Source organism: Orycteropus afer, unplaced genomic scaffold (assembly GCF_000298275.1).
Source record: "Orycteropus afer afer isolate SDZICR_OR568_19922 unplaced genomic scaffold, OryAfe1.0 scaffold00150, whole genome shotgun sequence".
Taxonomy (NCBI): domain Eukaryota; kingdom Metazoa; phylum Chordata; class Mammalia; order Tubulidentata; family Orycteropodidae; genus Orycteropus; species Orycteropus afer.
The window spans coordinates 608,809-631,838 of NW_006921737.1; the positions used below are offsets into that span (position 1 = coordinate 608,809).

The following is a 23,030-nucleotide window of genomic DNA, read 5'->3' on the forward strand; positions in this document are numbered from 1 at the left end:
TATCACTACGGAAGAAGGTTGCCAAACCTTCCTTCCAAGGAGTGGCTGGTGGGTTTGAATTGCCAGCCTTCTGCTTAGCTAGCAATCAAATGCCTTAGGCACTATGCCACCATAGCTCCAATTCCCCAGACCCTTGTTATTCACTGAGCCCGCACTCTGCACGGCACTATATCGCGGAGCGCCGAGAGCAGAGTTGTTCCATAGTGTATGTACCTGGAACAACCGGACAAGGATGCGGAGACAAGAAGATTAGATGCTGGAAGGCGGGAGAAGAGGAAGGCGCTCTGGCTACTTCCAGGGTCAGAGGGGCTAAGCGGCTCATGGGTAGCCCAGTTGGCCGTGATTAAAACGGGTAGGTCAACCAAATGCACCACTTTTATCCATCAGAGTTGCCGGAGATGGGGAGAGGGTGCCCGGACTAGCGAGTTAAGGGGCTTCCCTTTAGTAGTGAGGCGTAGTAAGTACCAGGATCAATTAACACTAGGAATTTCCACATAAAATACCTCCTCCTTCTCTAGCCGCGTGGTGAAATAGTACATTTTGGATATGAACTCTCGCACCTAGGACTTCCGCAGATTGGGGCGTTTCCAGATTTCAATGAGTAGGAAACCTGCTACTAGGTTCATACTGCCCTAGTATTTCACTCTTGAGAGGCGAAGCAAAAGCTCAATTTGCAACTCCTAGCGACCGCGGCAGGACTCGAACCTGCAATCTTCTGATCCGAAGTCAGACGCCTTATCCATTAGGCCACGCGGCCACCCCATACAACTACTTCTTTGGACAGCCTAAGAAGTATTGTTACCGCCCACTGGCTTGGTTGGGACCAACCTACTTCCTTCCTGCGAAGGGGAGGTTGGACCTTGGTTCCCAGCCTGTCGCTGGGAGGGTTTACCCGGAAGTTCCCTTAATCTCCCCGCGGGCGGATCGGTCCATTTGCAGTCCTCCTATTGGTCGCTCCGGGTGTCTCCCGCCTGCCTCTTGGGTAGCCGCGGGACCGAGCTGGGTGCTGACGGGAAGTTGCGGCTGCCAGCGAGGCGAAGTGCCACACGCCACCCCGAGGCTGCATAGGCCGCGGGGAGGGGGACACCGCCTCGCCTGCCTAGGGTTTGGGGAGCTGCAGACCGGGAACTACCGGGCGGACTGAGGTTTCCGGCGGGTTCGGCGCGGGGGAGAAGGGGTCGCTGAGTGGCCGCGCTGCCCCTCCCTCCAATCAGGGAGCGAGGCCCAGAGCAGGGCGGCGGCTAGTCCCAGGGCACACCGCGGCGCCGCCGCCGGGCACCGGCAGGCGGGCGCGCGGGGACCGCTGCCGCCGCTGCCCCCTGCAGGGCGTCCTTGACCCGCTGAGCCACGGCACGGGCATGGGTAGAGGGGCTCTAGGGGACGGCAGGATGAGGCGGTGGGTTCGAGTCCGGGCACTGGAACCTATCGGCGTTAGACCCTTGGGCCACGGCGGTCGCGATAATGGTAGCCCCCATTTGCCGAGTGCTTGACAAGAGCCGGGCCGCGCGACATTATCGTCCAGTGTCATCTAGACAGCAGTCCTATATGATGAGTAGAATCTGTAACTCCATTTTACGGAGTAGGAAACTGAGGCCTAAGGAGCTTGTCCAAGGTCACACAGTTTGTAAGCGCCAAAAGTGGGATTCAAAGCTGCGTGCTCTTACTCCAGAATCTGTGTTCTTAACTACTGCATTCAGCTTCCCCAAGTTTAATAACCTATGTGAACCTCAGTTTCCTCGGTAGAGGTATTGCTGTTTCCCGAGATTTGAGATGTATGTGAAAAAATGTACCAGTCACAGTGCCTGGCACGCAGTAAGTGCTCAAGGAGTGATGTTGTTGTTATGTGCCTTCGAGTGGGCCGCGACTCATAGCCACCCCTTCCTGTGTTTTCGGTGCCGTATCGCTACGGAAGTAGATTGCCCAACTTGCCTTCCGAGGAGTGGCTGGTGGGTTTGAACCGCCAGTCTTGTGGTTAGCAGTCAAGTTATAACGCATAATGTGTATGTAATGAGTAACTATATCATATATCTCCTTTAGGATTTGAGGGCAGAAGGCAGGCATGGTCAGACCCATTGCACTGGCAGGAAAACAGAGACAGGACGTGTCTCTTGCCAAGTCATTCAGCCAGTAGAAGCAGCCAAGCTGGAGCCCAAAGCCAGGTGTCCTGACTCCCAGCGGGGGGCTCCCTGCACCAGTCATGAACCGCCAGCTCTGGAAGAAGGTATTCGGCGCCGTCGGGCCAGGGCTGGTTCCAGCTCCAGGGCGCTGGGTCTCCAGCTCCGCCCCCGTCCCCAACGACGGGCAGCTGCAGCCACTGCAGCAGCAAGTGCCGTCTTCGGAGGGCGGGCAGCAGCGGTACAACCCTCTGCACATCCAGATGCTCTCGAGAGGGCTACACGAGCAGATCTTCGGGCACGACGGGGAAACGCCCGGCGAGGCCGCGGTGCGCCGCAGCGTCGAGCACCTGCAGAAGCACGGGCTCTGGGGGCAGCCGATCACGCCCTTGCCCGACGTGGAGCTGTCCCTGCCGCCCCTCTACGGGGGCAACCTGGACCAGCACTTCCGCCTCCTGGCCCAGAAGCAGAGCCTGCCTTACTTGGAGGCGGCCAACTCGCTGTTGCAGGCCCAGCTGCCCCCCCAGCCCCCGAGCTGGGCCTGGGCGGAGGGCTGGACCCGGTACGGCCCCGTGGGGGAGGCCGTACCCGTGGCCATCCCCGAGGAGCAGGCCCTGGTGTTCGACGTGGAGGTCTGCTTGGCAGAGGGAACTTGCCCCACGTTGGCGGTGGCCATATCCCCCTCGGCCTGGTAAGTGAGGGCTGGAGAGAGGGACTTTAGCATGTATGGGGGACCCAGCTTAATAGTTTGGTTCTTTGCATGTTTACTATGCTTTTGCTGTGTGCCAGGTGCTTGCCTAGGGACTACAGTGTAGTAGTGAATTAAGGAGGCTTGGTCCTTGCTTTTAGGAGGCTCACTTTCCAGTGGGAGGTACTAGAAAATAGGCAGTAAACAGACACCCAAGAAAATGTCAAGCAGTGATAAGGGCTTTGTGCACAATCACAGTAGAGTATTGTACTTGAGACTGATGGGGGGGTCACTAGAGATCACCATGATTTGGTGCCTTTATCCCCTCTGATAGTTTCATGCAAAGTTAACTCTGAAAAGATATGTGAACAATTTCTGTTTGGGGATGATGTTGGTTATTTGGACAAGGAGAAATCTCCTTTTTGCAAGACTGTCCCAGGCAACACAAGACATTTAGCATCCCCAGCTTTACCCTTAAATACCAGACCCAGTCCCTTAAGCATTTCCAGATGCTTCCTAGAGGAGGAGAAACATTGCTTCTTCCCTCAGCTTCCCAAGCAGATGTTTTGGTGGCAAACACATATATCCATTTTCTTGCTCTTCTTTTTAAATAACTTTTCTAAATGCTACCCAAATTTCTTCAAAAAATGGTGGCAGTACTGTCCAGCTGCTGTATGAAAGATGCAATGAAGCCCAGTATCAACAGAGTCCTAAACCGTTTCTCCCCTTTTTTATTCTTCATTCCAGGACTAAAATACTATTTACAACCTTAATGCTTTCAGGCATGGCCAGCAAAAAGTTGGCAGTTTCTTTATTTCTATTGGAAGCCACATCTTTGTAAAGAAAGCTGCGAAATGTTAAATATGCAGTTGAAAATGGTGAAAACATGGCTAAATAGATAAGGTAGGCATTGATGGCTAAAAGAGCAAAACTAGATGATTCCTCGCTGATTTAGTTCCAGTTATGATGAGAATCATACTATGTCACTGATGGTCAAAGTAAAGGGGATACTAGCCATCATTGGAGAAGGTAAAATAGGCCGTGGTGGCTGCAAGAAAATGAGGAAACTGGTCACAAAAAATAAGTGTTTTTTGACTTCTTGGACATTTTTAGCCAGTTTATCTGAAGTCCCTTTTACTTCCTTCCTCTCAACTTTCTAACTCTCTTCTTTCTTTCCCCATCCTTCCCATCCTCCACTCATTCTCATTTCATCCTGGCCAGTGATACTGGGGGCATTGCCTAGTTTGCCTGGTGGTAGCAGTCATTTTTGAGGCATAAGCTCACTGGGACCTTCCTCCTTGGAGTCTCTGATAAGGGTGGTAGGTGCCAGATGGTGCTCTGATAGCAGTCCATTTTCACCTGGGCAGGTCCTGCCACATGGCATTGTGTAACACTAGGTACCTGACCAGTCCACACTTTCTAGTAGTTAGGGGAAGCCTTGGAGATCCCAGAGACTCCCACAGGGTGGCTTCCCATAGGCTATTGGTAAGTGCTTTTGGTCATCAGTCTAGATGGACATTATACAGGCCATCAGGATTATCTGAGTTTCACAGGTATTAATGGCTTTGATTCCAACTTGTCTTGATTTATCAAAGGCATTTGCATTTTGGCATTGTTTTTATCACAAGCAAATTTATGGTAAGATGATTTCATGTGCAGCTGCAGACCTGTGCCTTGACACTAGTGTTTTTTTTTTTTTTTATTGCAATTAAAGTCCCTGTCATCATCATATCCTCAAATATTTGGTATTCTTCAGCCTTTTTTTCCTTTGTTGTTTTTAAGGACTTTGGGCTTTTTTACATGCTGGATTAAAAGTAGGAGAGAGCATTCAGCTTGAGTTCCTGGGCGTATTCCCATGAGTTGGAGTGTGAATTAGATTTTGCCAGGTTTAGAACCAAGAACTTTTTACTGTTCTCTTCCCCACCCCTGCACAAACAAGTTTGTTTGTTGAAACTATGTAGAGGCATTTGCCCTCCTCCCATCCCCTCTATAACGGCTGTAGGGATACCTTTACAGCTGTGGTGTCCACACATGTGGCCTCGTCACTCACTCTGATGCAGAGTGGGTCTTGACCCTTTGGAGCAATCTGTGGCTTATAACAGACCTTTTCTTGGCGGCAATTTCACCTTAAAATCACCTTAAAATCCTCTTAGCCTGTGGATATTAAGCAAACTGCCAGCCTTTTCCTGAATCATTGTTGGGCCCCCAGCAGGCTGCTCCCTTCCACTTCCACCCCTGGCACATTCTCGTGCATGTTTCCATTGTGGCACTTTCCCTGGTCTCTTATTGGGAGTGGTTGCTCAGGCACAGCACCTTCTGCATGGTGTGTGACTTGTTTTTTGTCCTTCACAATCTTCAGTGTCAGATGATTCATCCTATACATGTGTGTAGCATTTGCCATTTTTATTCCCCCCACTTTATAAATTTTTAAAAAGTTCTCCACTTTTGGTTCTGTTGTGATTGTCTACGTCCTTTCCAGCACTTTGAACACTAGGTTTTTTGTGCTTATAAACGTGAGGGGTTGGTAGGTAATACTTATAAACAAATACCTCAGAACTGAGAACAGGCTAGGTGAACACAGGGCCTGACAGACTTTTTGGCCTAGGTAACGGGCCTGCCTGGGAAACCCAGCACTGTAGCACTTAGTTCCATTTTCATTTGTAGAAGCTTGAAAGTAAAGAAGCTTTTGTAACCTCTTTTCTCCCACAACTCCTTAGCTCTGTGAGGGTTGAGAGGACCCCTTTGCCTTACTTGTGTCCCCAGCTGCTAGTGTAGAACCTGGCATGTGGTGAGGGTATGTGTTGGGTGTTGCAGAGCAGAAGATAATGCCTCCACAGTAAACTTGCCTGCCTTTCGTCTCTCTCAGGTATTCTTGGTGCAGCCGGCGGCTGGTGGAAGAGCGTTACTCTTGGACCAGCCAGCTGTCGCCGGCTGACCTCATCCCCCTGGAGATCCCTGCCAATGCCAGCCGCCCTAGCCAGCGGGATTGGCAGGAGCAGTTAGTGGTGGGGCACAATGTTTGCTTTGACCGAGCCCACATCAGGGAGCAGTACCTGATCCAGGTAAGGCTCCAGGACTATCTGCAGGTCTGGCATAGGGTAGGCTAGCAGCCCTGATGTCAGGGGTTAGGGAAGGGATTGCTTTTTCTGGCCAGTGTTTCATCGCCTTTTTACAGCACTTGTAGGGTCTCCTGTTGACCAGGCCTGCTCTGGTCCTTGTGTCCAGCTGATCTGTCCCCAGAGCCTGCCTGGTATAGGAGATCTGGGTTGTCACAGAGTAATAATGTTCCTCATTTTTGAGTGGCATTTTTATAGCTTCACATGGGTTTTTGGCGTCTCTGAGCCACACAGCCTGGGCACACATCCTGCATCACCAGTGTGAGCACCTTAATATCACTTTCCTTATTTGTTAGGTGCCATTGAGTCAATTCTAACTTATTGCGACCCCATGTACAACAGAACAAAACACTAACTGGTCCTGTGACATCCTCACAATCATTGCTATACTTGAGCCTATTGTTGCAGCCACTGTGTCAATCCATCTCATTTGAGGGTCTTCCTCTTTTTCACTGATGCTCTGCTTTACCAAGCATGATGCCCTTCTCCAGGGACTAGTTTTTCCTGATAACATGTCCCAAGTACATGAGACAAAGTTTCACCATCCTTGTTTCTAAGAAGCATTCTGGCTGTACTCCGTCCAAGACAGGTTTGTTTGTTTTTCTGGCAGTTCAGTATTCTTCTCCAACACCATAATTCACATGCATCAATTCTTCTTTAGTCTTCCTTATTCATTGTCCAACTTTTGCGTGCATGTGAAGCAGTTGAATATACCACGGATTGAGTCAGGTATACTTCAAGTTCAAAGTGACATGTTTGCTTTATTTTTTTTTGTAAAAAGAGGTAAATAGCATAAGTTCCTTTAGGGTTGTTAGGATTTGAATAATGCATCTATGTGCAACAATCAGAATTGTGTGTGGCATATAGTAATAGCAACTCTTAATTTTATGAAAGTGCATTTTCATTGTGTCTTCACAACAGCCCTATGAAACAGGTGGGGCAGGTAAGCTTAGTCCATAGCTGGTGAGGCTCTGATAGCTTTGTTGACTTGCCCTGGGCCACAGGCCAGTGAGTGTCAGGGATGAGGCTAGAGGCCAGACCTGATATCTCTGAAGGCCTTGTTTTGGCCACTCTGCACCCAGCTTACCCCTCAGAGCATTTGCTGGATATCGGGGAGCACTTTTATGTTAGAATCAAGGCAGGCCTGCACCTTTAGAGGTGTCTGGGATTTGAGAGTGCAGGCCCCTCACATCGAGGGACAAGTGTGAGCAAGCATAAACGTTCCATACTTCATGTTAGAGGGCTGTATAATGGGTGTGGAAGTTGTGTGAGAAGCTGAGCTGGGGCTTGGGGCTGGGGTTGACACCATGGAAGCAGTGGTAGGCTGCCCCTCAGCGGCTGGGTCTCTTCTCTTCCTCAGGGCTCCCGAATGCGCTTCCTGGACACCATGAGCATGCACATGGCCATCTCAGGGCTAAGCGGCTTCCAGCGCAGCCTATGGATGGCTGCCAGGCAGGGCAAGAACAAGGCCCGGCACCTCACACAGAGAGGCCAGAAGTCTCAGAACAAAGCCAGGGGCCCAGTGGTGAGATCACACTGTGGATGGGTAGGAGCGGGCACTTGGGACCTCCATCACAGCCTGCCTGTCTGGCCTGATGCCAAGCTAATCTGCTATGCCACTTGCTCTGGTCCCCAGATCTCATCCTGGGAGTGGCTGGACATCAGCAGTGTCAACAACCTGGCAGATGTGCATAGCCTCTATGTCGGGGGCCCTCCCCTAGAGAAGGAGTCACGAGAACTATTTATCAAGGGCAGCATGAAGGATATCCGTGAGAACTTCCAGGTATGGTGCTGGAGAGCAGGGCTATGGGGAGGTGGGCTATGGCAGAACCTAGCTGACCTTGGGAGGTACAGCTGCCAGGCCTGACTCTAGGACCTGGCGGTAGTAGTGGGATGGCTGCCCACCCAGCGCCTTTCTGTCACCTTGTGCCAGGACCTGATGCAGTACTGTGCCCGGGATGTGTGGGCTACCTATGAGGTTTTCCAGCAGCAGCTACCACTCTTCTTGGAGAGGTGAGGGGTACCCATACGATAATCCCTGAGGATCAGTGGGTTCCTGGCACCTGGACCTATGTCCTCAGGTTGCAGTTGTTCTTGCTTAGGCTAGGAACCTTAGCTTTTCTGAGCTGAAAGAATAGAGCCATGGTCTATCCAGTGGCATCCACCAGAGCCCTGAATTCTGGGTTTCTATTGAAGCCCTGGAGGAGAGGGTCGAGGGCTTATGGCTGCATTTTACATATAAGGGCCTGCTGTATTAAACATGCTTTCTATACCCAGACCCTGAGCCAAGGGTGTCACATCCGTCCTGAGTGTGTTTATTAGTGAGTTAGTCTCACCAAGGGGTCAGAAACGTAAGCATCAGCCAGGCTTAGTTCAAATCTTGACTCTATCCTATTCTACTTGTTTAACCTTGGGCAAGTTTCTCTGAGCTTCATTGTTCTCGTCTGTGAAATATATGCAAATATTACTACCCCAGTTGTGATCTTTTATGTGTATGGGGTTATTAGCACAGTGCCTGGCCCAAAGTCATTACTGAGCATGTGGCAGCCATTTTCCTCTTTGCATAAATAATTCCTACATTATCCCTTAGCAGAGTGTCATGGATTGAATTGTGTCCCCCAAAAATAACATTTGTAAAACCCTACCACTATACTGGTAGCATAGTGCCTAAGGCACTTGACTGCTAACCAGAAGGCAGGTGGTTCAAATCCACCAGCCCCACTCCTCAGAAGGAAGATGGGGCAATCTACTTCCATAGTGATACTGCCTCGGAAACCCAAGGAGGGGTCGCTATGAGTCGGGTCTGACTTGACGGCACATAACAACCACCACCACTATACCCACGGATACCGTCCTTTTTGGGAATAAGGTTTTCTTTCTTATGTTAATGAGGCCATATCATTATAGAGCAAGTCTTAAAACTAACCACTTTTGAGATAGATTGGACACAGAAGCAAGTGAGCATAAATGAGGGAAAGACAGGTATCATGTGGAGATGTCCAAAAAGTCACCTGCTTCTGGTATTTTCTGTTATAGTAGCACTAAGAAACTAGGATGGGGAGGGATGTTATTTCTGTTGTATGATGAAAAAACTGAGGTTCAGAGAGATGAAGTAACTTACTCAGGGTCCCTGCTAGGAAGTAGTAAAGCTAGGATTTAAACCCTTGGTTGATTGCTTTTAGAGATGTGCCATGGGGTGGTTGGATTGAGGCTTGCCAAACCAGGAATTGGGTCGAAGCCTTGCCCTCTGTGATCATTCATGGCAGCCCCTGGGGTTTGCTCCCAGGTGTCCCCACCCGGTGACTCTGGCCGGTATGCTGGAGATGGGTGTCTCTTACCTGCCTGTCAACCAGAACTGGGAGCGTTACTTAGCAGAAGCCCATAGCACCTACGAGGAGCTCGAGCGGGAGATGAAGAAGTCACTGATGGACCTGGCCAATGACGCCTGCCAGCTGCTCACAGGAGAGAGGTAGTCAGACCTGGAGGAGAAGGAAGGGGTGTAGACAGAGGACAGACGAAGGCAGGAGGCCTGGCCTTTGGCTCAGCCTGAGCCCTGCCCTGGTGGACTGGCTCTGTAGGTATAAAGAGGACCCCTGGCTCTGGGACCTGGAGTGGGACCTGCAGGAATTTAAGCAGAAGAAGGCAAAGAAGGTGAAGAAGAAGGAACCACCTACAGCCAGAAAGTTGCCCATCGAGGGAGCTGGGGCCCCTGGGGATCCCAAGGATCAGGAAGGTGGGGAGCATGGGGGGGAGTTGGGGCAGGGTTAATCCCTGGGAAGGTCCCAGGACCCAGGGGGGCCTTAAAAGGGGTCATCCCAGCCTTCTGGAGATGAGTAGGCTGGGGATAGATCTTTCTGAGAGTCCCTTCCTTTGTTCCTGACCCTGGGCAGACCCTGGCCCCCCCAGTGAGGAGGAGGAGTTTCAGCGCGATGCCACAGTGCGTGCCTGCCTGCAACAGCTGAAGGAGACCACAGAACTCCTGCCCAAGAGGCCCCAGCACCTTCCTGGACACCCTGGGTGAGCCCCTTGGCCCCTGCTCTCCGGCTGCCCCGGTCTGGGCTCCCATTGCAGCATCTCTCCAGCTCAGAGGGCGATGTGCATGTGTGCACTTACTCACCTGCTGCCTTATTCCCTCAGCTTCCAGCACACACTCATTGTCTACCCTAGTCCACGTCTTCCCCTACTCAGTAACTGCACAGAGCACTGAGTGTGCCATGTCCTGTGGCAGCACTGGGGACACAGATAGGAACATAGTTTCTTCTTTCAAGTGGCTCCTTCTCCAAAGGAGAAGTGGCTTGCAGACCAGTTGGTGTAGCTGATGTTTATATCCATGGTGAGACTCGAAAGTGAGCAGTGTGGAGGCACTGGGGGAAACCAGGGCAGGCTTCCTTGAGGAGGTGACTTTCACTTGAGCCTCATAGAGTGGGCAGATGAGGAAATAAGGGCTATGAGTGTGAACCACAGATGCTTACTTCACCATTAGCATGAGCCAGAAAGTGAGCACCTCCTTACATTTTGTTCCATGGCTGCCTTACTTGACTCACCCTAGTCCCGGCCCTGATGAACAGCATGTGAGAGACAGCTCTGAAGGCCCTGGTGTATCTTTAGAGCAGCAAGGAGGTCTGATAGTAGGGAGGGCAGATCTACTACTCCCTTCTCAGATGAGAGTTACTCTGGCTGCAATGGAGCTTGGGAGAGGAGCGTGACCCTATGCTGTGGTGTGCTAGTGGGTCCTGGCTTCTGACTAGTCCTGTGGGGCTGATAAGGGATCTTCCCTTTTGAGATCATTTGTATTCTTTGGGGATTCCATGGGAGTCCTGCCAAAGCACCCCAGAGAAGGGGATGCTAGCTATAGGCTGGGTCTTCAGAAAGCCTTGGGACCTTGGAGGATGGGTAAGGCATGCTGTGGGAGAGAGAACTTTCCTTGCAGTTACATGCTGCCCCCCTCTTCCACCACTGTGACATTCTTTTCTTCCTGGTGGGGCATAGGTGGTACCGGAAACTCTGCCCTCGGCTAGATGACCCTGCGTGGACCCCAGGCCCCAGCCTCCTCAGCCTACAGATGAGGGTCACACCCAAACTCATGGCACTGACCTGGGACGGCTTCCCACTGCACTACTCAGAGAAGCATGGCTGGGGCTACCTGGTGCCGGGGCGGCGGGACAACCTGTCTAAGGTGCCAGTGGGCACCGCTGTAGCGTTGGCTGGGGTGGCCTGCCCCTACAGGTAATGCTCAGGCTCAGGGAGTGAGGGGCTGGAGCCTAGGGACCCCTTCCCCTTGCTGGAGTAACCAAGGCCAGGGCAGGCCAGTGGGAAGAGTTTGGGTCCAGGAGTTTGGGCTTTCCTTCCTTTTCCATGGCTGCCCTTTCTTCTAGTCCTCAGAGCCCTATGTGGGCATTGGAAGTATGGCACTTAGAGGTCAGAGGACTAGAGCCTGCTCTTGGGCCCAGCAGCAAGCTATGTTCCCAGGAACCCATAGAGGGAGGACTGATGGAAGTGACAGGGACGATGGAACTTGCTTTCTTTTTTTCTCTCCTTTTTTTTTAGTATAATTTATTGAGTATTAATTATGTGCTAGGCACTGTTAATAAGCATTTTGCAGTGCTTACCTTGTTTGTTCCTTTAGCAGCCCTATGAAATAGGATGGTTAACCCCATTTACAGTTGACAAAACAAAGGCCTAGGGAAGTTAATTGACTTGTCTGAGATCACAAACCCTGAGCTTTTGACAGGCAGGTGTTGGGGAGGGAAGCCATGATACCTGAAGTCCAGAAATGATGAGAGTCTTGGCTTTGCAGGACAGCCTGAGACACCTGTGGGGTCTTTGGACAAAAGGGGCTGCAAATGGTCTTGTTCCTTTGAGCCAAAGGGTGGGTGAGCAGGCAAGAACCACTCTGGGACAGCACTGGGCCCTAACTTGCAGCTGTTCTCCCAAAGCTGCGCTTGGGGAGGTGGCAGCTCTGTGGTGTACTGATCTGAGGAGCTTGATTTGATCAGACCAGGCCTTAGACCCCTGCCAGCCACCAGTGTGATGTGTCACTTTGGGTTTGTCTATCCTTGTCTAAAAAGCAGGGCAAGCTCTGCCCAATTCTGCCTCAGAGCTGATTCTGAGGATTAAACAAAAGGATTCTGGAAGGCCTCCAGTGAGCTGCCTGGCTCAGAGCGGGCACCCAGTAATCAGAGGCTGCTGCTGCTATTCTCTGCCCAGAGCCATCGAGTCCCTGTACAGGAAGCACTGTTTCGAACAGGGGAAACAACAGCCAGAGTCCCAGGAGGCAGGCCTAGCTGAGGAGTTTCTGCTCACCGACAATAGCACCATGTGGCAGACGGTGAGGGCAGGCTCCCACCTGAGTTCTGGGGTGGGGTCTGTCCTCCATGGAAGGGGTGGCCTTTGGGTGAGGAATGAGGTACCAGGTGTGCTGAGGAGTTGCTCACTTCACGTTGGCTTGGGCTGAGTGTCCTGTAGGGAGGGGACTGGTATATTCCAGCCGACCCAGCCCCCATTATTCCCTTGGTCCATGGTCTTATCCAGGTAGAAGAACTGGGCTGCTTAGAACTGGAGGCTGAGGCCAAGATGGAGAACTTTAGATCAGCAGTGCCAGGTCAACCTCCAGTTCTGGTGAGCAGAGCACCTGCGTGGGTTCTTTGGGTGGGTGCTGGGCAGCAGGGGCCTACTCTTGCCCAGGTTGCTATTCCTACTGGAGAGTTCCTTAGGTCTTGGGTGTAGGGGCTGTCCTGCCCCTGAGTGGTCCCATACCTATTGGAGGCTAAGGGGCTTGAGAGCTCATGGCCATGTTATCATTTCTAGCTCATCTGGTCAGTTCCAGGCCTGTATGTCCCACCCCCTACCCCATGGCCCTCACTGAATGCAGGTGCTGAATCAGGGCCTGATATAGCTGTGTGGCCCCACAGACTGCCCCTGGTGATCCAAAAGCCAGCCATCCTACCTATCATCATGGCAATGGACCTTACAATGATGTGGATGTCCCTGGTTGCTGGTTTTTCAAGTTGCCTCACAAGGTGTGTGTTCTGTTTCATGCTCTTGGTTTCCTGACTGTGCTCTAGACCCAGAGTAGGCCTCCAGAGTGACTCAGACCAGGAGTCTGGGCTTTTTTGCAGGAATGGTAGTAGCAGGGGGACAGGGAATGATCTTAGGCAAATATCTCAGTCTCTCTAAGCCTTTTTCTTCTGTAAATTGTGTGGTGTGGGTCATGGTGGCACCACATTTCAGTATGTGATAGATTCTTTTGACTGGTAGCGGTTGCTTTGAGGGGAGCCAGCTGTGTTGTATCTCTGTCTTAGTGCCTACCTAGTCTGTGTGTGTTGGGGGTGGGGGGGGGTGCAATCAGGGATCTGCTCCAGATGGCTCCAGGTTCTGGGCCAGGTGGTGGGAGGAGCCCAGGCACAAAGGACATGGTTCCTCAGCCTAGGGGCCTACCACCTGACACCAGCTCTTGTTGCCTTTACCCTTTCTAGGATGGTAACAACTGCAACGTGGGCAGCCCTTTTGCCAAGGACTTCCTGCCCAAGATGGAGGATGGCACCCTGCAGGCTGGCCCAGGAGGTGCCAGTGGGCCCCGTGCCCTGGAAATCAACAAAATGATTTCTTTCTGGAGGAACGCCCATAAACGCATCAGGTGGGCTAGCACAGGAGGGTAGAGATAGACCTATGTCCCTGGCCAGGTTTCTGCAGCCCTGGGACTCCCCTCTTCCACCTCTCATCCAGGGGCCCCTGACTTGGCTTGGGCAGCAACAGAAGGACAGCCTAGCTGTGGTCTAGAGACCTGGCTGCTTGTCCTGGTGCTACGTGACCTCGGGCAAGTCTTTCTTCCTCTGTAACTTCAATTTCTCTGTTTATGTAAAAAGAGTTGTACTGTAGGACCTCTGTGGGCCCTCCCAACTCTAAATGAGCCCCTGCTAGAACCATGGGATGTAGCTGAGGACTGTGAGGGCTGGTGGCCTGTAGCCCTATTGGGGCCTGGGAGTGGGTCCTGTAGGTTGGGAATGGCAAATGGATTCATCCTAAAACCAGTTCCAAGGTTGTGGCTGCCTGCATACTGTTTTGAGAAGGAAAAGTGCTATGATGGGCTGGCAAAGTCTGCCGGGGGTCTGGGAAGAGGCAGTGGTGGCAGTGGCTGATGTTGGATACCTCTTAGATATCCAGGGATGGGGCAGAAACTGCCTAGGAGGTCTGGTCCATTCCCAGATCTCTGATGCTCCTGGTTGGTGTATTCTAGGGCCCCAGGCCTTGGCTGAGCCAGGGCCCACCCTGAGTCAAGTCAGTAGGAAGAGGGTGGAGGCCGGGCAAGGAAGGGGCACAGCAGCCCTGAAGCTGGGCAGGTGAGGGCCACGGTGGGCTGGGGGGTGGAGTCTGCTCCCCATAGCTGTGCTGAGCCTCATCCTGTCTGTCCCCACAGCTCCCAGATGGTAGTATGGCTGCCCAGGTCAGCTCTGCCCCGTGCTGTGACCAGGTATGGCCTGCTGAGTGATCCTGGGGATAGACGCACTGTGTAGGACAAGTCCTGGGTTCCATGGCCAAATGATGAGACTCATCTTCCCACCTCTACAGGCACCCTGACTACGACGAGGAAGGCCGCTATGGGGCCATCCTGCCCCAGGTGGTGACTGCCGGGACCATCACTCGCCGAGCTGTGGAACCTACATGGCTTACTGCCAGCAATGCCCGGGTATGCGACCTCTGCATCTCTGGCCCCTGCTCTTCCTCAAATCTCCATTTAGAAACTGTTATCTCCATGGGCCTTAGGGATTTAGTGAGGACCATGAGAAGGAACCTAAGAGCTGGGTTAGGTAGGACTTGACTTCAAATCTGGATTCACATTCTTACTCATTCCTTCAGATGTGTCGTGGGCCCCTGCCCCACACTTACAGGCACAATAGCACAGCTCTTATGAAGATAGATGAAACCGTGTAGGTGAGGGGCCTGGTACGGAGCCAGGCATAGGATAGAGCTTGCTTGCCTGTCACCCCTTGGAACTGTAGAATTTGGGAGCAGTGGTATCTGGCATTCCCTGAGGCCATTCCCTCAGGAAAGGCCCTAGTATTTTCTCAATCAACTCTGGCTCCAGAAGCTGGGTGGGAGGAGTCTGATTTGGGTACCTCAGTAGGCCCTGACCTTGCTTTTCCTGCAGCCCGACCGAGTAGGCAGTGAGTTGAAGGCCATGGTGCAGGCCCCACCTGGCTATGTCCTCGTGGGTGCTGACGTGGACTCACAGGAGCTGTGGATTGCAGCTGTGCTTGGAGACGCCCATTTTGCTGGCATGCATGGTGAGCAGGAACCTCGTGGGGCAAGGGTGGAAGCAGCTTGATCCTCAGGGGTCCAGTTGAGTGGGCAGAATATGTGTGAGCCTCCTTTCTCAGTCCTGCCTTGTCCCCTAGGCTGCACAGCCTTTGGGTGGATGACACTACAGGGCAGGAAGAGCAGGGGCACTGATCTGCACAGTAAGACAGCTGCAACGGTGGGCATCAGTCGTGAGCATGCCAAGGTCTTCAACTATGGCCGCATCTATGGGGCTGGGCAGCCCTTTGCTGAACGCCTTCTAATGCAGTTCAATCACCGGCTCACACAACAGGAGGCTACTGAGAAGGCCCAGCAGATGTATGCTGTCACCAAGGGCCTCCGCCGGTGAGGGCCCCTCCCCCATCCACATTAACCTCTATGGCCTCAGGCCTGCTTTACTACTGCATCACTCTCCCCATCTTTTCTACGTCTTGCCCATTACCTAAGCTATCACCTGGCCCCTCTGCTCTAGACCCCTGTATGTAAGCTCTAGGATGGCTTGTTCTTGCCATTGTGACATTTTGTTTGTAGCTAAAGCTATACTTGTGGTATGTTGTCAGTGTGAGAGAGAGCCAGTCAGCACTCTGGTCTTGGAATATAAACCAGGGCTTCAAACCATTTCTTCTTGGCTCATTCATTGCTGGTGAAGCAAAACCAGAATGAACCTGAATTTGTAAAATATGGGTGAATCAAAATGATAACCAGAGTGGGAGAAATTACAGGTTGATGCCCTGTTAGAAACTTAATTTCTCTCTTAGAAAATGAGGGCAGTGTATGCATAGTAACCAAATCTTTTGACCAGCAGTTGGAAACTGGTGCCCCACCAAAAAAAAAAAGATGGTGGCTGACCACATCACCATGAATGTCACTCTCCACAGTCCTGGAAATAATCCAGTCTTCATCACCCTGCTGAAAGGGCTCACTACGCCTTTTCTGAGTCTCCTATTCCAGGGCCATGAGTGACGCATAAGTTTTCCCCTTTCAGTTATTGTTCTGGTACACTGGTTTTACAGATTCGGATCTGTTCTAAATTCCATGCATTGGCCATGATCGAACTGGTTTGAAGCCTTGGTATAAACAGTAACGTGGAGAATGCAAATTCAAATACCTCTGGGTAATGAAAGTGAGTGAAGCAGTCAGGTATAAAACAGTAGCAGTTGATGGGATGTTGCTATGCAAAACTGCAGTGTTTAACCTTCAAGTTTACTAGCCTCGAAGCTCTAGTTTGTTTCCTCTGATAGGGAGAGACCTTGGTAGTAATACAGCCTGTGTGCTCAGGGCCTTAGCAGGACCTAGGCAGGGAGATGTGTGAGGGAAGAAGTACATACAGTTTCCTTAGGTGTAAGAGGTCACATTTAATTGTTGACTATTTATTGTAGAAACTCACCTCATAAAAGAATAAAAGTTAAGTAAGTGATAAATGTGTAGTGGTGACTAGATAAGAAACTCTGGTGGTGCAGTGTTAAGTGCTAGGCTGCTAACCAAAAGGTCAGTAGTTCAACCCCATCAGCTTCTCTGAGGAGAAGATGTGGCAGTCTGCCTCCATAAAGATTTACAGCCTTGGAAACCCTATGGAATAGTTTTATTCTGTCCTATAGGGTTGCTGGGAGCTCTGGTGGCATAATGCCTAAGGTACTTGACTGCTAACCAGAAGGCTGGCGGTTCAAACCCACCAGCCACTCCTCAGAAGGAAGATGGGGCAATCTACTTCTGTAGTGATACTGCCTCAGAAACCCAAGGAGGGGTTGCTATGAGTCAGGATCTACTTGACAGCAGCTGGTTTGGTGACTAGATAAATGCAGAAGGGAGCCTAGATGGGAGGTGCTTCCTTGTGGAATGAGATGGGCTTGGGTGTGGCTCACAGCATGGGCTGATGGATGCCCCAAGGCCAATGATTAGAAATGAGGTTGAGCCTTAGTTGTAAAGACCTTCAAAGTCTCACAGAGGAGTTTGGACTGGCAGCACAGGAGGTAGGGAAATGCTGGTACCCTTTGAGCAGGTGAGTGACCCAAGTCTGGAGTACTAGGGCACAAGTGTGGTGATGGCCTGCAGTTTTCACTGAAGCTGCGAGTCTGGGGAGTGGGACTGGAGAGGAAGGGTACAACAACCTGGCTGTATGTGCCCCATCCTCTGCTTCTCATCCTGTCTCTTTTAAGGAGCAGCCCATTCTTCCCCCCAGAATCTAGAATGATGGCTATTGCTGCCTCCTGAACTAATATACCTGTTGGTCTCAGGCAGTTCAATGTCTAAGGCATTACAACAGAACAGTGACAGAGTCTGTCCTTTATTGGGATGCAATATTGGCATGGGCTTTGGGGCCAGAAAGGCCTGGGTTCTTGTCTAGGCTTCACCTCTTCCTAGCTGTGTGAGTCTAGCAAATCACTTCAGCCTCTCTGTGCCTTTGCTTCCTCTGAAATAGAGCCTGTTAGGAAGAGGGAAAGGGTCCCAGGGTTGTTGCAGAACTGGAGTGAGTAGTGTATGAGCACTCCCAGGCCTGGGCTTGGCACGGGGGAGGCTCTTCCATGGGAATGATGGTGGTGACATTGCCCCCAGGTATCGGCTATCGGATGAGGGCGAGTGGCTGGTGAGGGAGTTGGACCTCCTTGTGGACAGGACTGAAGATAGCTGGGTTTCCATGCAGGATCTGCGCAAGATCCAGAGAGAAGCTTCAAGGAAGTGAGAATCTTCTGGGTGTTAAGGATGGAGGGCAGGGGTCTGGGCTGGCCCAAAAGAGCAGGGATGCTTTTAGCTGAGGTGCTAAAAGACAAAAGCTTGCCTTCTTTGTTCCTGGTCCTCCAGGTCACGCCGGAAGAAGTGGGAGGTGGTTGCTGAGCGAGCATGGATGGGGGGCACAGAGTCAGAAATGTTCAATAAGCTGGAGAGCATTGCCATGTCTGACACACCGCGTACCCCAGTGCTGGGCTGCCGCATCAGCCGAGCCCTGGAGCCCTCGGCCGTCCAGGGAGAGGTATCTTGCTACTCTTGGAGCATGGGGAGAGAGATCTCAGGGAGGGCAAGGCTCCCTCTAGGCCTCACCAATGTGTGCACATGGGCCAGAGTAGAGCTTTTCTTGGGACTCCTGTACCACCTTCTCCCCCAGAGCTAACTGGTGTGTATGGCACAGCCCCTCATTTGTGTCCACTCCCTCCTCCAGTTTATGACCAGCCGTGTGAATTGGGTGGTGCAGAGCTCTGCTGTGGACTACTTACACCTCATGCTTGTGGCTATGAAGTGGCTGTTTGAGGAGTTTGGCATTGATGGGCGCTTCTGTATCAGCATCCATGATGAAGTCCGCTACTTGGTGCGGGAGGAGGACCGATACCGTGCTGCCCTGGCCCTGCAGATCACCAACCTCTTGACCAGGTACGCAGGGCCCATTGCCTCTCTGGCTGGCCACATGCTCACGTGTGGGGCTTTTGTTGAAGAGACTGTTGGACCTACATGAGCAGCCCTTATCTGTGAGTTTTCATTTCCCCAGAAATGAATGTTTCAGCTTTTATGTCTAATTTAAAAATGAAACAATTTATAAAGTCCTAAAAAAGACTGGACTCAACTTTTTAAAAAGATTTCCTGGGTTTGAAAATGACATACCAGGACTAGATTACTGAGGTCAGGGGAGTTACTCTGAAAGGTCATTCTTTTAAACTGTGCTCTCAAAAGAACACAACTTTCTGCTTTGAAAGCACATGACAGAAGGCTTTTTCTCAGTTCATTGAAAATTGAGGTATTTTTTCTTTCTTCCATTAATGACTTACTTAAGTGCTAAAAGTTTATTCTGACTAACGGAAAACATTGTGAATGGGAAAGCTCAAATGTGATTTAAAAATGTTTTATATGTTTGAGTTGTATTTTCTCATAATAATAAAATTTCTATTTCATATGACTGAATGAAATGATATTATAGTTCCATCTTGATCTGCTACTCAGAACCAGTTTGGGAACCATGATGGATCCTGGTTAATAGTTAAATAACAGATGTTTACAATATTCAGCACTGTGTTTATTGCCCTTTTCATTAAGTCCTGGGAATTAACAGAGTTGACAGAAAGTCCTCCTATCTCCCTCAAACACTGGCCCAATAATTGAAAAGATTTTTTTTTTACAACAATAAAGTGAACCAAACTGGGGAAAAAAAGTGTTTCATCTGTAATAACATTTCTGTATCTGTCGGAGATATTAAAGCTTCTAGATGGTGGACAGAAGTGCAGGGCTCTAGGCTTTCTAGGTTTAGCTAAGCGCTCAGAGGGTTGGGCTCAGGGAGGCGCCTGCTAAAAGGGCTACTTGCCATTTCTCCTGTAGTGATGAGCCTTTGCTCACAGCAGGGGCATGCCTGTGAGAGGAGATTGGGTCTCTTTCAGGTGCATGTTTGCCTACAAGCTGGGTCTCAATGACCTGCCCCAGTCAGTCGCCTTTTTCAGTGCAGTCGATATTGACCAGTGCCTCAGGAAGGAAGTGACAATGGATTGTAAAACCCCTTCCAATCCAACTGGGATGGAAAGGAGATACGGGATTCCCCAGGGTAAGCATAACATATTTGTTCTTCATTATGTATAGGATGTAAAGTGGACTAGAAGGTGATCTTGTCCAACAGGAAGTTTGGTCCTCAGAGAAATCATTCCTGATGTATGCTGTACTTTAGGCTATTTCATTTCATAAGGTGCCCTGGATCTAAGATGAACTTGATGTTCAAATCACAAAGGGATGTTTGTTTCTAGAAAGCAGTTTATGTCAATGAAGAAGCTAGAGCTTCAAATATTTTATCTGTACCTGTCCTTGTCAACCACACTAAAGCTGTTTAAAGAGAATTTATTGTGTAAAATCAAAGTGCATTCTCAGATGGAAAGAAACTGTTTTGAATGCCAAACAAGTAAAGAAGGCTTATTTTTATTTTGTGCAAAGGAAAAGAGACCCTTCTAAATGCAAATTACTATTCTTGGCAATCCTGTCAGCCCTCCCACACTCCTTTTTGACCTAAACATTAAGTTCCTTTTTCACTTCTCAGCTAGTTCTTGAGACGTCCTAACCGTGTTGCACTATCTATCTTTCAGGTGAAGCACTGGATATTTACCAGATAATTGAACTCACCAAAGGCTCCTTGGAAAAACGAAGCCAGCCTGGACCATAGCTCTGCCTGGAGGCTCTGTATTTGCTCCTGTGGAGCTTCATTGGGGCGGTGCAGGCTCCCAAACTCAGGCTTTCAGCTGTGCTTTTGGCAAAAGGGCTTGCCTAAGGCCAGCCATCTTCAGTATCAGGACCTGCCAAGAATGATTAACTGATGGCACAGTTGAGTTCCATCAGTTTAGAACCAAAATGCCAGCATTGGTGCAGGCTGTAGGACAAGGGGGCACTGTTGCTCATTGGGTAAAAAGAAAGCAGAAGCCCCAAAGCTCATTAACTCAGGCATTTCATTTCTTTTTTCCTTTTCTTCTTGGCTGGTTCTTTGTTCTGTCCCCTGTGCTCTGATGCAGTGCCCTAGAAGGGGAGGGAAGTGATGTTCTAACATGAGAAACCTGCTATGAGGCAGTGGAAATAAAAAACAAAACAAAAAACTCTATCATCTTCTCATCTGAGCCTGTGTCAGTCATGTTCTTCCCCTTTCCCATTCACAGGAAGAAATTGCTGAAGGAGGAAAAGGCCTCCACAGTAGAGCAGAGCAGTACTCATACTACTATTCCTTTGGACTTTTATACCCGTGGCGATTCAGGGGCCACCAGATGACAGAGATGGAGCCTGAGCAAGAGCCTCAGCTGTCAGAATGCTACACAACCCTCCTAAACTCTCAGGCCCAGGAGATTAGGTAAAGAGAGTGGATGAGGCCAGGTGCATTGTGGCCTGGAGCATCACAATCTCAAGTATGTAGGCTTAGATGTTTTGATAAGTCAGAAATCTAGGATTTTATGTAAACTGCTAGTTTTGAAATAAGCAGGGGCCACAAACTTGCTACTTCTATTCAGACAAACCTAAAAACTATTTTAGGTACTAGAGGTAAGGAAACATTGGGCTGTGTTCCAAAAATCCTATAGGGATTGTGTGATATGGTTGCTGGTAGAACTAAATAAAGGGAGAGGAAAAACCAGAGAGGAAAGGAGATTAAGAAGTTGCATTTTGCATATTGAAAGGTGCCTTCCTGAACTTATCAAGAGTGACCCGACTTTGAAGAGGAAGTAGATTGCTTTCCAAGTCTAATGCTATGTTGTTGTTGTTCTTATTTGCCGTCAAGTCGCCCCCGACTCATAGCGACCCCTCCTTGGATTTCCAAGGCAGTATCACTACGGAAGTAGGATTGCCCAACCTTCCTTATGAAGAGTGGCTGATGGGTTTGAACCGCCAGCCTTCTGGTTAGCAGTCAAGTGCCTTAGGCACTATGCAACCAGAGCTCCCAGTCTAATGCTATAGCTAGTCATATTTCTAGTGCTTCAGAAGGTCACAGGAAGAAGACCCAGCAAGACCTTTCTCTGTTAGTGGCCTTCCCTGTAAATGTCTACCAGAAACGCATATTAAATCTGGGCAACTTGGTGGGATGTGGACTCAGAAGTTTATAACCCTTCTCTAAAAGAGTTCTTGGTTTTGTGTTCGAGTAGCCACCTTTTAAGCCCATGCCCTGTTGGTTCTTGCTCCTTCACTCATGTGGCTGTTCCCAGATAGACTGAACCACTGGCTGGGAAGGGCAGCTGAGGCTTGCTGCTCTCCAGACAGAAGCAGGGACTGACCTCTTCATTTTCATCCTCCTCCTCCTCCTCCTCTTGAAGAACCATGTCCAGGATGTTTCCTTTAATCTTGAAGTCCCGTGAGGTGCTGAGCTTCATGTGCTGCATCAGGTTCACCTGTGACATGATTGTAAGCGTGGGAACACTTTCCCGTTGATGGTTCCACCTTATTCATGCCCCAGTCTATGCAAACCATACTCTGTACCTCTGACAAACCTGTCAGTTCCTACTTAAAGTAAGCAAACGCTCACTTGACCTGTTTTTCCATCAGTTTCCCACATAATGTTTGGGTTCAGACAATCAAATCACTAACAGCAGAGGAATAGAAAAGGCTCACAGTTTGACTTTTTTCCCTTCACTGCAGTTCTGCTTTAGTGTGTCAGGTTATCTCAAGGTATACAGGAAAGGTTTTTTTTTTTTTTTAAAAAAGCAAAACAGCATTCGTTTACCTTGGACCTTTTAGAAAGGTGGATGAGAAATTTTTCATACTGTTCAATAGCAAAGATGAGGTTAGGGATTGGCTTGGTTTCCCGAAGAACTTTTGCCTACAGGATAAAAGAGGAGAAAAAGAATGTAAATTTCAGTGCTCAACGGGCTTTGAAGACTACTCCAAGTTGTCATTAGCAGAGTAACTTAATTGTTACTGCTTATGATTTAGGGAGAAAACTATCCCCTCAGCAAATGCAATTTTATTTATATACTGGTAATCTAAGATTTAAGGAACTTGGTGGAATAAGTTAAGCAGTTACATACTAGGAAACCCTATGGGGCAGTTCTATGTCACATAAGGTTGCTATGAGTTAGAATCGATTCAGCAGCATCTAATAAAACTCTTAAGATTTATGGCAGCTCAGTCTCCTTAAAGGGCCTAAACTCCAATAGAGATTTCACTGAATCTTTCAATTTATAATTCCTAACTTTGTTGTCATTTAAAGACTGGATGAGGGTAGGACCATTAGCAGAAATTTGACTGCCTCTCTGACTTGATATCCTTAAAACAGTATGTGCATCAAAAACAAACTCCAGATGGATCAAAGACTTAAATGTGAAACCTAGAACTATACAGTTTCTCAAGGAAAATTTAGGCTCAAACTTAAGGGCCCTAATA

At 49.8% G+C, this 23,030-nt stretch overlaps 2 protein-coding genes and 1 non-coding gene across 3 annotated transcripts in view; 1 reads left to right on the forward strand and 2 right to left on the reverse strand.

Moving 5' to 3' along the window:
• Window positions 1-684: 684 nt before the first annotated feature.
• Window positions 685-757, reverse strand: TRNAR-UCG. Its single transcript has one exon. It is a non-coding gene; the product is annotated as a tRNA-Arg (tRNA).
• A 1,440-nt stretch (window positions 758-2,197) lies between these two features.
• Window positions 2,198-20,340, forward strand: POLG (DNA polymerase gamma, catalytic subunit). The gene is made up of 22 exons (XM_007946089.1): window positions 2,198-2,805; window positions 5,669-5,864; window positions 7,279-7,443; window positions 7,555-7,701; window positions 7,852-7,931; window positions 9,205-9,387; window positions 9,497-9,651; window positions 9,809-9,935; window positions 10,908-11,144; window positions 12,126-12,246; window positions 12,450-12,536; window positions 12,830-12,937; window positions 13,394-13,554; window positions 14,335-14,388; window positions 14,487-14,604; window positions 15,067-15,202; window positions 15,314-15,560; window positions 17,769-17,891; window positions 18,015-18,183; window positions 18,370-18,578; window positions 19,574-19,734; window positions 20,264-20,340. Exons 1-22 carry the CDS (start codon window positions 2,198-2,200, stop codon window positions 20,338-20,340), a joined length of 3,669 nt encoding a protein of 1,222 aa, XP_007944280.1.
• Window positions 20,341-20,606: 266 nt separating this feature from the next.
• The window catches only part of FANCI (FA complementation group I), a 141,555-nt gene continuing 139,131 nt past the window's right edge, over window positions 20,607-23,030 (reverse strand). The window contains exons 35-37 of the mRNA XM_007946090.1: window positions 22,372-22,467; window positions 21,926-22,039; window positions 20,607-20,687 (exon numbers count right to left, since the gene is read on the reverse strand). Of these exons, the coding sequence (XP_007944281.1) occupies window positions 20,607-20,687; window positions 21,926-22,039; window positions 22,372-22,467 (291 nt within the window). The remainder of the gene's footprint in view (window positions 20,688-21,925; window positions 22,040-22,371; window positions 22,468-23,030) is intronic.